Source organism: Zootoca vivipara, chromosome 15 (assembly GCF_965207765.1).
Source record: "Zootoca vivipara chromosome 15, rZooViv2.hap1.1, whole genome shotgun sequence".
Taxonomy (NCBI): Eukaryota; Metazoa; Chordata; class Lepidosauria; order Squamata; family Lacertidae; genus Zootoca; species Zootoca vivipara.
Genome location: NC_142598.1, coordinates 39,729,553 through 39,745,409, shown reverse-complemented (window position 1 = coordinate 39,745,409; position 15,857 = coordinate 39,729,553). Strand labels below are relative to the sequence as shown.

General features: G+C 43.3%; 1 protein-coding gene across 3 annotated transcripts in view; it reads right to left on the bottom strand.

Moving 5' to 3' along the window:
• ADAMTSL1 (ADAMTS like 1) overlaps nt 1-15,857 on the bottom strand; it is a 460,511-nt gene that overhangs the window by 191,358 nt on the left and 253,296 nt on the right. For all 3 annotated transcript variants that reach the window (XM_088659038.1, XM_088659040.1, XM_088659039.1), the window contains one exon: nt 5,583-5,628. In XM_088659038.1, the coding sequence (XP_088515164.1) occupies nt 5,583-5,628 (46 nt within the window). The remainder of the gene's footprint in view (nt 1-5,582; nt 5,629-15,857) is intronic.

Below are 15,857 nucleotides of genomic sequence, written 5' to 3'. Positions count from 1 at the left end.
GGGCTTCATAGAGCAGATTGGCGTTTCCTAGTCATGACTGCATTGAGCTATCTATTTTGAAAAGGATCCGAAATGTGGGGGCAGGTGGAAAGTAAAGGTGACTTTTGGTCTAAGACATAATATGGTTCCCTTGCTTGGGCCATCTGGTTTGTCTTACAAAATTAAGTCTGCAGCATGGAAGATTCAGCGCCTGAGAAGGGAGTTGTACCAGATGGCTTCTGACTCTATGAACTTAGGAAAAGGTATAATCTGAGGAGTATTTAGAAGCATGGAAATTCAGGTCATGTGATGGTTGAGCAGTTCTGTTTGTAGATGAAGAAATAATAAAAGGTTATTTTCAGGAGGAGAGAATTAGTGACATCTTGTCACTAAAAATAGAAAAACCTTTGGCAGCTGAAGGTGAATCTCCAGGAAAGAAAAGGGCTGAAAGAACAGCTTTAGAAATCCATCTTTTATAGGTTTACAATATGGCAGAGAAATCAGCTTTAGAAGTTCCATGCAGCCAAGAAATGTGTGAGTCACTTTTTAAGATTTTGTTTACTTTTCATACCAAAGGGTATATAATAACATAGCAAGTTATAAAAATGTGTCTTTTTCTTTTACTGCGTTCAGGGTCGTTTTTCCAAGAAACAACAAAGGGTATTTTTCCTTCAAAGTTCCAGAATGGTTTCAGACATGTTTAGTTGGGTTTTTCTCCCCCTCAAGTTTCTACCACAGTTCAGAACACAAATAGATCTTTCTTGCCTCCAAAATAAAAAAATTCCTGGCTGGATCCTAAAGCCATTAAAAAAATAAGAATTGGGCTGGCAGAATCCTACCAAACAACCATCTAGTCCAGATAAAAGTTCCTGAAGGTTGCCAACTTTTTCACTGGCCTTTGCTCACATGCCTCTAACAGCAGCCTGTGACAAAAGAGGCAACACGTAGACCAATGAATGATAAAGGCATAAATACATAAATTCATAAAGCATAATGCAAAACCACAATGTATAATTCAGAATGAGGTTTATTCATTCTAAATAATACATTGTGAGTTTGCATCATGCTTTGTTGTTATGCTTTATGAATTTATGTATTTATGCCTTTATCATTCATGTTGCCTTTTTTGTCACAGTTTCAGAGTTTGCAGCACAGGGGTTAATTGATTATCTAACAGCAGCCTGGCAAACAAGCAATTTAGTAGCTGGAGGAGGGGCGTCACGCCAGTCAGCCACTAGCGTGGCGCCTTGCTAGCCCGCCCCTCGCCCAGCAACGTCAGGAGGAGAAAAAATAAAAGAGGAAGCTGCAGGCGGCAGCCTCGCTCGGCAGGCAGCTTCCTTTTTTATTTTTTCTCCTCCCGACATTGCCGGGCGAGGGGCGGGCTAGTGAGGAGGGGCGTCACGCAAGTCAGCCACTAGCGTGACGCCCCTCCTCGCTAGCCCGCCCCTCGCCCGGCAACATCGGGAGGAGAAAAAATAAAAAGGAAGCCACAGCACACAGGCGCGCCGTGGGAGGGCGGCGGCGCAGGGGTTTGGGGGGGCAGGCTGGCAGCGCCCCCTCCATTTTGGCGCCCTAGGCAATGGCCTAGTTCACCTAAATGGACGCTCCGGCCCTGGCTGGAGCTTTTCTTCACCTAAAAATAAAATTGCTGTGATAGGAGGACAGCCAGAAAAAGAGCTCAGAACCCTTACTCCATGCTTGCAGTCATTACATGTTCATCCCCCCACACAACAGATAAAGGAGGGAACAAGACTTGCTCCAGTTACTGCTATTCTCACACACACCTTTAAAACAAACTAATTCGGTGTGTACTCCAGAACAATGAAAGCATCAAAAACTTTGGGAAGCAAGGATACTGGATTAAGGCAACTGTAATGGGCAGGAGGCACCTGGAAAAAGTTTCTTGTTAGATTTATCTGGACTTCTTCAGCTTGCTTTCTTGGTTATTATTATGGTTCTTCAACTGCACTGAATGTTCCCTATGAGAGAAAGGGTTGCATCTCCCCAGCTACACAAAATAGGATTGCCGGAGCAATAAGATGAACCTTGAGAGAAAAATACGTGTGCCATATGCAGTAAATGAGAAACAAATGTGTACTTATCACACCAAAAATATGATTGTTTGGAAATTCCCTCAGTGCGTACTAGACCTGGATATATGTCCTTAGTTCCCCATTTTCACTGTTAATTTGTCAGTCCCCCCTCCTGCTGTTTTGATATATGCAATGTATATGCAGATATATTTCACCAGGAGTGGGCATCCCTTTCATCATGAAGACTCAACCATTTCCCTGCAGGTGATTTATCTCTCCCTTGGAGACCGAATGAGGAGTTGCTAGACTATCTCTGCAGCATGCATGCTGAGGCGGCAACTTCTGGAAAGAGGGTTTTTGGTTTTTTGTTTAAAGGGGGCCTTAGACCATCTTTCCTACTCTTCGAAAATTGTTTTGCTGTTTGCATTTGTGCAATGAGTGAGCTTGTGTTGAATTTCATGTAGATACATATCTATAGATCACTTTCCCACATAAAAGCAGCCGAGGAAGTGGGCGATTAAAAAATTAAATAAAACCATACATCCCTCCCCCTTCAAGCACAGATTAAATAAAAATTGGAAGATGGGCTAACCAATAATGAACCCACACCATTCATTAAAACGACTCAATGGTAAATTGGATTATAAAAACTCTCCCAAGTTTCCTGGACAAAGATGTTAGAAAGTGGGCTTTTGTAGTGAGGGCACGCCACATTTTCAGCTCCCTAAAAGAAAAAAAGACTTGAAAAAAGACTCTCCTCAAACACATATTTGCATTCTGAACCAGGCAATTGTTAGTTCCAATGACATTACTAAAGGTAAAGGCGCCCCTGACCATCAGGTCCAGTCGTGTCCGACTCTGGGGTTGCGGCGCTCATCTCTCTCTATAGGCCAAGGGAGCCAGCGTTTGTCCGCAGACAGCTTCTGGATCATGTGGCCAGCATGACAAAGCTGCTTCTGGCGAACCAGAGCAGTGCACGGAAACGCCGTTTACCTTCCCGCCGGAGCGGTCCCTATTTATCTACTTGCACTTTGATGTGCTTTCGAACTGCTAGGTGGGCAGGAGCTGGGACCGAGCAACGGGAGCTCACTCCGTCGCAGGGATTCGAACCACCGACCTTCTGATCAGCAAGCCCTAGGCTCTGTGGTTTAACCCACAGCGCCACCTGGGTCCCCAGATGACATTACTAGTTGCCCAGGTGACATTACTAGTGGCCTTTTAAAACATTGTTCATGTGTAGACGTGCCCACCTGGGACCTCAGGTCACACAGTTGCGCCCAATATTACATTACAGGCCCCCTCTTTCCTTGGAACCAACCAACCTCCTCCTCATGAAGTATGGACCAGCTTAAGCAGCTGCTCTATAACTCTGATTCTACACACTCTAGTCTTGCTTTTGGACAGAGATGTGTGAACTTTTATTTTGAAGAGACACATTTCAAGTGTATTAGCCAGAAGATTGAACCTATCCTAAGAACAACATTTTTATTTTTATTATTAAGGGAAGATTATTCTTTGTGTCGGAAAAGTTCAGCTGTTCCTATAAACAAGGGCTCCGAACTTAGGTGTAATCCCAGCTTCCCAGCAGGGTGATCCAGAAACAACAAACTAATGCAGAGCAGCATCCTATTACATTCTGCTTCCTTTGGGGCTGGCAGGAGCAGAGCAAGGCAAGGAGAAAGCTGGCCAGGAGTGTGCAAAACAAAACCCACCAGAGTCTTTTGAATCCCATCTGCTTGGACAGTGTGTCTTTCATTTCTCCCATGCTATATTCCATGGAGCCACCGTATGTCTCCCAACTTGACACAAATTATTAAGCCTGTTACTCTCTTCAGTCCCATGGACTGCAAGAAGATCAAACCTATCCATTCTTAAGGAAATCAGCCCTGAGTGCTCACTGGAAGGACAGATCGTGAAGCTGAGGCTCCAATACTTTGGCCACCTCATGAGAAGAGAAGACTCCCTGGAAAAGACCCTGATGTTGGGAAAGATGAAGGGCACTAGGAGAAGGGGACGACAGAGGACGAGATGGTTGGACAGTGTTCTCGAAGCTACGAACATGAGTTTGACCAAACTGCGGGAGGCAGGGCAAGACAGGAGTGCCTGGCGTGCTCTGGTCCACGGGGTCACGAAAAGTCGGACACGACTAAACGACTAAACACACACACACTCTTCAGTCTCCTGGTGTACCCAAAGTGTCTCACAGCTGGAAGACAACCCACAAAGCAGCGGGCAGCTTTATTGACTGGCTATTACCTCCAGTTGTTGTCAATGAGGACAGCTCATGTCTAGACTAAAGGGAGATTGCAATGACCCGGAGAGGACCCCAGTGTAATTCTGGGAACAGTAAGGTGGTTTAAACACCCATGAAATCAATGGGATTCATGCAGCTAAACCACAAACAACATTGGAGCCATCAGCCATCATGTTCAATGACTGACTGAATAAACATGAGCGTATGGAGAGCGGTTGTTCTAGTGAAGGAAAGAGATACAGTTAAAAGTTTTCTGACTATTAACACTTGCGGCCCTGCAGATGTTGTTTGGCCACATCTGGTCTTGACGACTGGTCTTGCCTCCTGGGGTGGATGGGATTTAGAGTCCAACAATATCCAGACCACCACAGGTTCCCCATCCCTGCAGCTGAAGAGCACACCCTCCAATATTTCTCTGATGGAAATAGAAAACATGTCCACAGTCTGTTAATTCGGCCCCTGTGGCAGTTTATTTCCTGGGGTAAAATCCTAAAAAAAAACCCCTCAACAACTTCAATCCTAAAAAAAGCTCAACAACTTTGGATTAAAATCATGAAAAAAAGCTCAACAACTTTGGATTAAAATCACGAAAAAAAGCTCAACAAATTCAATCCTAAAAAATAGGACAACAACTTTGGTTGGCCCTTCACTTCTTCAAATCTGGCCCTCTTTGAAAAAAGTTTGGACACCACTCATCACCATCATTTTATTATTTATACCCTGCCCATCTGACTGGGTTGTCCCAGCCACTCTGGGCGGCTTCCAACATGTATAAAAGCAAAATAAAACATTAAACATTAAAAAACTTCTCTATACAGGGCTGCCTTCAGGTGTCTTCTAAAGGTTGTACAGTTACTTGTTTCTGTGGCTTGGGGGGGATCACATAGCTTCAAACATTTCTCTGATGAATATAGGGATGTCCTAAGGGAAAGCGGGACATTCTGGGATCAATTCAGAAACCAGGATGGGTTCTTTAAATCTGGAAAACAGGGGCATTTGGAGGATCTGCAAGAGGGCAAGGATGAAAAAGTTGCCCTCGATTCTCTCCCTCCTTCTGCATTGAGGGGGAAATAGATCTGCAAGGGGCCATGAGTATTGCGCCTCTATGGGGAAAATCTGCCTCTCTTCATAACGACAACACTTCAACTGTACACATTTGTGTATAACCCTCATTTACTTGAACGACACAGCCACTACCAGAGACCCATCCTTTTTTTGGGACAGTTTCCAGAGCACCCATTTGTCACAAACCCAAAATCGTTCCAGATATGTGGACTGCAGTAGCGCCCCCCCCCCCCCGACACCAATTTACTTACCACGTTGCTGCATGTTCGGTATCTGATATTTCGACCCTCACAGCTCCTGTAGCCAAACAAAAACAAAAGCCACATTATTGCATGTCAATACAGTCAATACAAGTCACTCATTTCCATCTGTATTTTGCCAGTTATATAAATCAGACACACTACACAATTCTGACCACTGAATGTTGTTAAGATGTGCGTTCACCATGATACATTTAATGTTCCTAAATGGAGCAATGGGAAGAAATATATTCCATAATAACATGTAGCTCTCTGAAGCTGAGTGAACTTGGAACTCAAAAGGGACGGTAGTCTTCAGAAGGTTAAACGCCTTTGCTCAAAGATAGTCAATTTATTTACGTAAAATATTTGCAGACTATGCTTTTCATTAAAATACAACAAAAGGTAAAGGGACCCCTGACCATTAGGTCCAGTCGCGGATGACTCTGGGGTTGTGGAGCTCATCTCGCTTTACTGGCCGAGGGAGCTGGCATTTGTCTGCAGACAGCTTCCGGGTCATGTGGCCAGCATGACTAAGCTGCTTCTGCAGAACCAGAGCAGTGCACGGAAACGCCATTTACCTTCCCGCTGGAGTGGTACCTATTTATCTACTTGCACTTTGACATGCTTTCGAACTGCTAGGTGGGCAGGAGCTGGGACCGAGCAACGGGAGCTCACCCTGTCGCGGGGATTCGAACCGCCAACCTTCTGATCGGCAACCCCTAGGCTCAGTGGTTTAGACCACAGCGTCACCTGCATCCCACAAGGCAGCATATAACATTTCAAATTACAGTGACATTAGTGCATGACTGCTACAAACTATTTTTCCAATACTGAACCTCAGAATATTGTGTGGCATCTTAACATAAGGGTCACTGGCAAACATTCATTAGGCCAGAGGTCAGCAAACTTTTTCAGCAGGGGGCTGTTCCACTGTCCCTCAGACCTTGTGGGGGGCCAGACTATATTTTGAAAAAAAACAATGAACGAATTCCTATGCCCCATAAATAACCCAGAGATACATTTTAAATAAAAGGACGCATTCTACTCATGTAAAAACACACTGATTCCTGGACCGTCCTCGGGCCGGATTTAGAAGGTGATTGGGCTGGATCCTGCCCCTGGGCCTTAGTTTGCCTACCCATGCACAGGGCTGTCTCAAGCAGGTCGGGAGCCCTGGCACTGTGGTGCGGAGATCGCTCCGGCGCCCCCACCCTGGTGGGCACAGCGCAGCGCAGCTTCCACACAGCTTCGTCACGCAGCGCCCCCCCTGCCGGCCCGGTGCCTTGGCGCCCCGCACCACCGCGAGTACCCCTAGAGCCGGGTCTGCCCATGCATTAGGCAATACTAGGAAAAAAAGGTATGATGAATTAACTCAGTAAATTTGGACATATGGTTAATCTGTTCCTCATGTGTGTTTGCGTGTAGAGGTAGGAGAAAGTCAAATCTATAAGCATCTTGCAAGAAAACTGAAATGAATTTGTTGCCTTAGATTCCCAGCATGAAAGAGAATCAAATCAACACTTTGTTAGTTAAAATTCATAGCTCTGGTGGATCCCCAAAAGAAAGGCTCAAACAGTGATATTTGCTTTATAGCCTCCAGTAGCTTTGACGGTGCATTCCAGTTTCTGTCTCCTATAGATTCTTTTCCCTTTCATAGGCTACAGGTTTTGCCTTCCCATATAATTTCCCTGACTTTATACATTCAGTCCAAGTGATCAACAAGTTTGCACTCCAGGGACCAATGCCAGGATTGGAATATTGCTAGGAAATGGATTTAGGGTTCAACAGCACCAAGGTTATCTTTGCAGAAAACACAATCACAAATTAATAAAGGTGGAGTTGGCATTCCGAATTTGGAACTACTGTACACCATCATCACTACTTATTCTCTAATCTCAAATACTGGAAACCTTTCTTCAGTTTTAACTTTAGAATATACTGCATTTTCCCCGTGTATAAAACGCCCCCTATTTTTTGGGACTCAAAATTAAGAAAATGCACTCTGCACTATCCGTGTATAAGACAACGCCTTATTTTAAACTTCAAAAATGTAGGAAAAAATATAGTCTTATACACAGAAAAATACACAGAAAAACACATTAGCTCATAACTATGACAAACTTAGTTGGTCTCTAAGGTGCTACTGGAAGGATTTTTTAAATTTTATTTTGTTTTGACAGAAAAATACAGTACATCTATAGCGCCTTTGGTTGGTTGGCCAATATTGGGATCAAAATTTATGAAAACTCATATATGACTCTTGAAACAATTAAGTCAGTTTGAAGGATATGTAATAGTGTTAATGGAAAAACAAGAAGTCAACAACAGCAGTTCCTGAATTGGGAGGGAGGCTGAAAAGATTTTTATTTTTATTTAAAAAAACAGCAACACCTTATATATAGGACTATATATAAGGACTATGCCACCTGGCACCTTAGTAAGTGCAAAGAGACTGCAAAATGTTGCCAGATCAGGATAAGAATTTTGTAAACGCTGTAGGCTGACTGGAATAAAAGACGGAATAAGATGAAGACTGATGGCCATCTGCAGATCAGAAACAGAAAGAAAATTTCAACCTAAACATTCCAGTTTCTGACAAAGTCCAAGAGCTCCCCCCCCCCACCATCATTCTGAACTATAGCACGGCCAACATAATGCTTCAGTTAACAGAAGATCTGTTTCTTTTCTAAGCTGTTGCATGCATGGGAAAGCTGACTTTTCTTAATTTAAGAAGTTGAGCATTAAACTAACATAGTTCAATAAATCCAAACCATTGGAATTAAAAATGTATTTCAGTTCCACACCACGATGGAACACCCTGAGCAATTCCATCCCGCTAAGAAGTGTTGCAACAGGTTCTGATGCAGCACAATACAAGAATTATCGTTATTACTTCTTAACCCCCATAAAATATATATTTTATAATACATAGGAAAAGGAAGGAGAGCCGCACATACTAACAATCTGAACAGTATATTGGCAACCCTCCAGTTGTGCCCGTTCAATATGCGTGCATCCGTGCATTGCACTGAACCTGGAAGTGACCTGAAAATGTCACAAAAAGAGGCAGGATGGGGAGGGACAGGAGCGGAACGGGGTGTTTGCAGGCTTCTTCAATGGTGTTTCAAATATATGTGATTTCACTGATGCCTGCAGTGCCACAGAACGTAACCCACCCCAACAAATGGGGGATTGCCTGTAATAATTGTAACTTCTCTTAAGAAGCCCAATATTTGATCAAAAGAAGAATGGATATTGAAGATGATGGAATATGCGGAGGTGGCACGGTTAACCGGGAAGATCAAGCACCAAGAGGAAAATAAGTTTAGTAGAGAATGGTCTTCTTCTTCGTCTTCTTCTTCTTCTTTTTCGGCGATCCCTCATAGTCAAGTAAGATAGTCTTCCATAAACATGGTTTTAGCAATGAGGCTGTAAGTGATTGTGTAGGCCAATTCTGGATCCACACATCCTTCCACAGTGGGGACATAGGTTTCCGGGTGGGAGTTGATCACGGTGTGGATTTGCCAAGCGTGCCTTCCTCTTAGCACGTTTCTCCCTTGCGTCCTGAGTTCGAGTGTCTTAAAACCTTTGGCAAAGGCTGGTCTCCAATTGGAGCGCTCGCAGACAAGTCTTTCCCAATTGTTGGTGCTTATACTACATTTATACCAGATTTGCCTTGAGACAGTCTTTAAACCTCTTTTGCTGACCACCAGCATTACACTTTCCATTTTTAAGTTCGGAATAGAGTAGTTGCTTTGGAAGATGATCATCGGGCAACATGAGCAGTCCAACGAAGTTGATGTTGAAGAATCTTTGCTTCAACAATGGTGATCTTTGCTTCTTCCAGCACACTGGTACTAGTTCGCCTATCTTCCCAAGTGATGTCTAAAAAATTTCAGAGACACTGTTGATGGAATCTTTCAAGGAGTTGGAGATGGCGTTTATAAGTGGTCCATGTTTCACAAGCATTAAAGAACACTGTAAGAGTTTAAAAACATTGGCAGGATTCACATTAATGCTTGTAATTTAAATCAACAAAGTGTAATAATGGAGTATAACAAAGTTAGATAAAGTAATTAGAGGCAGTTAAAAGGGGAAGAATTTTGGAAGCCAGGGGAGGGGTGGGAGGAAGTCCTGGGGTTCAGGGAACTCCATAAAGGTATTGATATGAATATGATTTTATGAAAATAAGTGTATATGTGTGTGTGTGTATGCATGTGTGTGTGTGTGTTAAAAAAATTATGTTTTCTTTTTGAAAATTTGAAAATAAGAAGCCCAATATTCGAAGTGTCATAGTACTGTATCTGAATTCTAGGATACTATTTTAATCCATGTTGTTGTTTTAATTGGGAGTTACAGTAGCTTGATGATGATCCTTCCCCAAAGCATGGTTGACGTGAAAGTACAAACTGTCAACTGAACAAAACACCCGTCAACATCGTTGCTTCTCTTGAGCCAATACAGTTCTTTAGGCATTTTCACACAGTTCAACTTGGGCACAGATCAGCTTGGGCACAGACCAACCCTTGCCTTCAAAGCTAGGTTCTCATGGGCCCCATTTTTTTTGCAAATGGGTTTGGAGTGATGATGGAAATGACTGGGTTAGGGTTTTCCATTCAGTTGTCAAACAGAAGCAAAGGTTCTGTATAAAGTTTATTAACACCCCATACTATCGATAATATGCGAGAAGCCTGCAGCCAAAGAACAGGCTGGTTAGTTTAAACAGTGACATTCAGTGCCCCCAGCGTTGCTTTTAGGTCTTTGTTGCTGCCCACGTAGCGTCGTTGAGTTATAATACTGCAATGAGAGTAGAAGCTGCAATTGGCAGAAGACCCTTTAGATTCTAGACCTCCCCCCCCCCGGTAGAGGTTTGTTCCGGTGAGGGGTCATTCTGGCAGCATCAGCTGCTTGTCTCCCCGGGGTGCAGGCAACCCATGCTATGCCACTGGCATGTAGTCATTGGAGGATAGCAAAAAGGAAATGTGGTCTTTGGGCTAAAAATGGTTCCTTGCCCATGACACAGATTCTGTTGAAGCTTTGTCTCAACACGGGACTTCTTCCTGACCTTGCTATTAAGCCTGTGCCCTAAGGAAGGCTTAGGAAATAGGTCTTTGGGGAATTTCCCCAACTTTCCTTCTAGTGGTCAGGACTTGGACAAAAAAGGATGGGGAAATGATGGACAGTTTGAAATCACATGGGAAAATCGTAGTGTTTTATCAGACATAGTGAAAATGAAACTGAAGAGGTTGTTTCAGCTCAGCTCCATGTTTTACCCTTTAAGATCAGAAAAGGAGGCGAGGAGTAGATAGCATAGGCCTTCTTCTTCCCCTGGCAACCTAAAAAACACACACGCCGAAACATATCTGAGGGATATTTTTTTCTGTAGCGGTAACAAAATAAACAACCAGCTGGCCAAATGCCAGCAGCAGTCACTGCAGTCAGCAAACTGGCCAGGAAAATCAAAACACAAATCATACCTTTTGGACTGCCAAAGGCACACATATGGGATGCAGTATATGGGGTAATGACCCGAAATGAGAGCAAGACGAGAAGTAGTAAAGCAGGAGACCAAAAAACTATTAGGAATTAATACTTTTAGCATAAATAACATTTCCCAAAATCTCAGGTTTTAGAGAGTCAGCGTTTCTGATGCAAATAATTTATCATAGCTGAAATGAACTAAATGCTAGCCTTTGTGTGGGAGGAGAGGTAGATTTGAGCTTCAAATAAATGTCCCCGGGATGAAACACACTCCAAATTGCATCAATGTAATTCTAGAGCACTCATAAAAGTCAATAAAGCTGCACTGAATTTACTCCCTCCCAATGTTACAGGGAATGTCTCCCTGCCCACTTAATGTCTGTCATTTCATAGAGTTAAGTAGTAAAGACCTGCAGCCCAAGATTTAGTTGGATGGTTCGAACCAAGATGAAAAACCAGACCTTAACATGCAGTGCTGCACCACCAGAAGCTCTCTAACCCCTTTGGGTCTTTGTTCTTCCTGATAGGAGCTTTGGACCCCAGACGAATTCATCAACAAGTGGTCATAAAATTACTACTGCGCTTCCACATCCATGCAACAATGAAAATTGCAAAAATATAATAACCAGAAGTAACACAGGATGCAAGTGTAATGGAAAAGAGACCTGCAACAGCAGAGGATGATTAAGTGCCTGGAGGCGGTTGGAGGATTGATGGCGGCTAACAGATTGAGGTTGAATCCTGACAATACAGAAGTACTGCTTGTGGGGGAGAGGAGGCGGACAGGTGTGGAGGACTCCCTGGTCCTGAATGGGGTAACTGTGCCTCTGAAGGACCAGGTGCGCAGCCTGGGAGTCATTCTGGACTCACAGCTGTCCATGGAGGCGCGGGTCAATTCTGTGTGCAGGGCAGCAGTTTATCAGCTCCATCTGGTAGGCAGGCTGAGACCCTACCTGCCTGCAGACTGTCTCGCCAGAGTGGTGCATGCTCTAGTTATCTCCCGCTTGGACTACGGCAATGTGCTCTACGTGGGGCTACCTTTGAAGGTGACCTGGAAACTACAACTAATCCAGAATGTGGCAGCTAGACTGGTGACTGGGAGTGGCCACATAACACTGGTCTTGAAAGACCTACATTGGCTCCCAGTACGTTTCCGAGCACAGTTCAAAGTGTTGGTGCTGACCTTTAAAGCCCTAAATGGCCTCGGTCCAGTATACCTGAAGGAGCGTCTCCACCTCCATCATTCTGCCCAGACACTGAGGTCCAGTACCAAGGGCCTTCTGGCGGCTCCCTCGTTGCAAGAAGCCAAGTTGCAGGCAACCAGGCAGTGGGCCTTCTCGGTAGTGGCGCCCGCCCTGTGGAATGCCCTCCCATCAGATGTCAAAGAGAAAAACAGCTACCAGATTTTTAGAAGTCATCTGAAAGCAGCTCTGTTTAGAGAGGCTTTTAATGTTTAATAGATTATTTTATTTCACTTTCTGTTGGAAGCTGCCCAGAGTGGCTGGGGAAACCCAGCCAGATGGGTGGGGTATAAATAATAAATCATTATTATTATTATTATTATTATTATTAGCCCAAGCCAGGAGAATCAGCAGCACTCTCACAGTCAATAATAATAATAATAATAATAATAAATTATTATTATTATTAGCCCAAGCCAGGGGAATCAGCAGCATTCTCGCAGTCTATAATAATAATAATAATAATAATAATACATTATTATTATTATTATCCCAAGCCAGGAGAATCAGCAGCACTCTCATTGTCTATAATAATAATAATAATAATAATAATAATAATAATAATAATAATAATAATAATATCCCAAGCCAGGAGAATCAGCAGCACTCTCGCAGTCTATATTATTATTATTATTATTATTATTATTATTATTATTATTATTATTATTATTATTCCAAGCCAGGAGAATCAGCAGCACTCTCACAGTCTATGCTAACCAGGCTGGTGCTGCAAATTCATTGCAAGTCAGAAAAATGACCACAAGCCAAGCCCTAGTTTTTAAGAAGGTGGAGGACAGCAGAGAAAGTCTCCAGAACTCTGGCGGTGACCATCTCTCCATTCCTCATAATAAATGAGTGGATATTGGGACCCATAAATTCTCCTGAGATATACACAACATGCACAGGCTGCATATTAAACCATCCATGTGCATGCCACTTCACAGAGTAACCAAGGAGCTTGCCATCTAAACATCTGAAGAGGAGATGGGGACAAGCACTGGCAGAGTGTGCAATTATTTCATTAGTTACTTATACACAGCTATAGGGCGCAGTGGTACAGGAAAGGTGTGTCCCTTGTTTTTTACAAGCTGCCCTGGGTTGTTTGCCAAACCGCTAGTTTGGTCTTAGGACTGGAGCATAATTTTGAAACAGGGTAGGGATTTTTCTCAGGGAGCAACATTCTCTTTCTAGAGTGAGATGTGTACATGCATTGGTTCTGCTGCAGACCCTTGAAGCTGCTACCAATCAGAGCAGATAGTATTTCACAGGAAGGACAAATTATCTGACTTCCCATAAATCAGCTCCTTATATCCCAAGCATAGCTGGATGCATTTTGCAGGCGGCCACATAAATGAGCTTACAATGTGCAGTATATCTGTTAAAAGTCAACCCTGCAATTTGAAAATACAGAGACATTCCTCCCAGTCTTTACCATGCTAATCTCTCCTATCCCATAATATCCTGGAGGCAACGGTAGCTGTTTATACGGGGGGAACCATTTGGAAGATATTTAATGCATTATTCATAATTAACATGGTGTAGCGGTCGGAAATTAGGAAAACCACAACCAAGTTACCAGCCATCTCTGAAGGAACTATGAGCAAAATCTACAGACTAAACTGTCTCCGTAAATTGTCTGAAGTTTGTGACTTCGTGCGGTTTGGATTCAAAACAAGTATTGGAGCTTGATGGTTCAACAAGCTTATCGTCCACAAATAAGCAACAAATTCTCTCTGGGTTTGCTGATGTCATCAGCATTGTATATATTTGGCTTGCGTTTCTGCCTCACGAAACTACTGTGAAGGTAGGTCAGAAGGTCAGTCTTACAGATGGGAAATACTGTATGTCAGATGATGACTTGCTTACAGTTGGATACGGATGTGCACAAATACGAATCCAGGCAAAAGCCCAACATTCTATCCACTGTATTTCAATAGGACCTGGATGCCAAAGTTCTGGGAGTTCCACGATAGTCAAGAAAAGCCATAGGCTCAGTGAGAGGCATATGCTTTGCATGTAAAAGATCTGAGATTCAGTCCCTAGCAGGAATCCTTATAGGCTGATGGCAGTCAATGTTGACAGTACTGACCTACCGGTAGATGGACCACAATGGTCTAACTTCAACCTAAGGCAGCACCCTGTGTCCTTTGTCTCCAAAGACCACTGAAGCTACGACTTTCCTCTGAAGTATCTGAAGAAGTGTGCATGCACACGAAAGCTCGTACCAATAACAAACTTAGTCGGCCAGAAGGTCAGTGGTCCGAATCCCCGCGACGGGGTGAGCTCCTGTTGCTCGGTCCCAGCTCCTGCCAACCTAGCAGTTTGAAAGCATGTCAAAGTGCAAGTAGATAAATAGGTACTGCTACAGCGAGAAGGTAAACGGCATTTCCGTGTGCTGCTATGGTTTGCCAGAAGCGGCTTTGTCATGCTGGCCACATGACCTGGAAGCTGTACACCAGCTCCCTCGGCCAATAATGCGAGATGAGCGCCGCAACCCCAGAGTCGGTCACGACTGGACCTAATGGTCAGGGGTCCGTTTACCTTTACCTTTAAGGTGCTACTGGAAGGAATTTTTTAGGTGCTACTGGAAGGATTTTTTTTATTTTGTTTCGCCTTTCCTCTATTTCTGCAACAATATATCTCCTTCTTAAAGATTGTCTTTATATTTTGGGGCGTTCATGTGATTTAATAACAAAATAGCTTATATTCAGTCTTTTTACTGTGAACCGTGTTGTGAGTGTTTGTTGAATGAAAAGTAGGATATAAATTGAATCCACAGCAGAATGGGTGACAAAGCAAGACATCTGAAAAATAAAGTACAAAGTCATTAGAAAAGTTGTTGGCAAGTATTTTAATAGGAGTATTTGTATTGTACTTAAAGAGTACTTGTTATTCCCGATGCCTGCCAATATTTGCATATTGTTCTGGTTACGTTTGCACCAGCTTGGAAATGGTTTCTCTAATGATTGGGGTTCATTTTTTACCCCTTTCCTAATGACACATAACTTTCCTTTTTTGCAGCTGCCACAGACTAAGTGGATGCTTTCCTTAAGATACAGTCGTACCTCGGAAGTTGAACAGAATCTGTTCTGGAAGCCCATTTGACTTCTGAAATGTTTGACTTCCAAAGCGCGGCTACTGATTGGCTGCAGGAAGCTCCTGCAGCCAATTGGAAGCCACAGAAGCTCCATCGGACTATCGGCTTCCAAAAGAATGTTCAAAAACCGGAACAATGGCTTGTGGTTTTTGATCGTTCGGGAGCCGAAATGTTCAACTCCCAAGGCGTTTAATTACAATGAACCACATTTAGTATTTTAATGCCTCCGACATCCATTTTGGAGAGATCCTTTGTAATCTTTTTTGGTATGACAAACCTGGATAATTTGGTTCTATGAATGAACCTTTGCCCCTTCGTTGTTCACCGCAGCTGCATATCACTTAGGAATAAGTTTAAAGAACCATTCTCAGCACAGATTCTCGTGGGAAACAGCTCCTTATATCTAGCCACAGTAAGAATGGTCTATATGCTCCTACTCTCCCCTTCCTGTTCCTTAGATGGTTT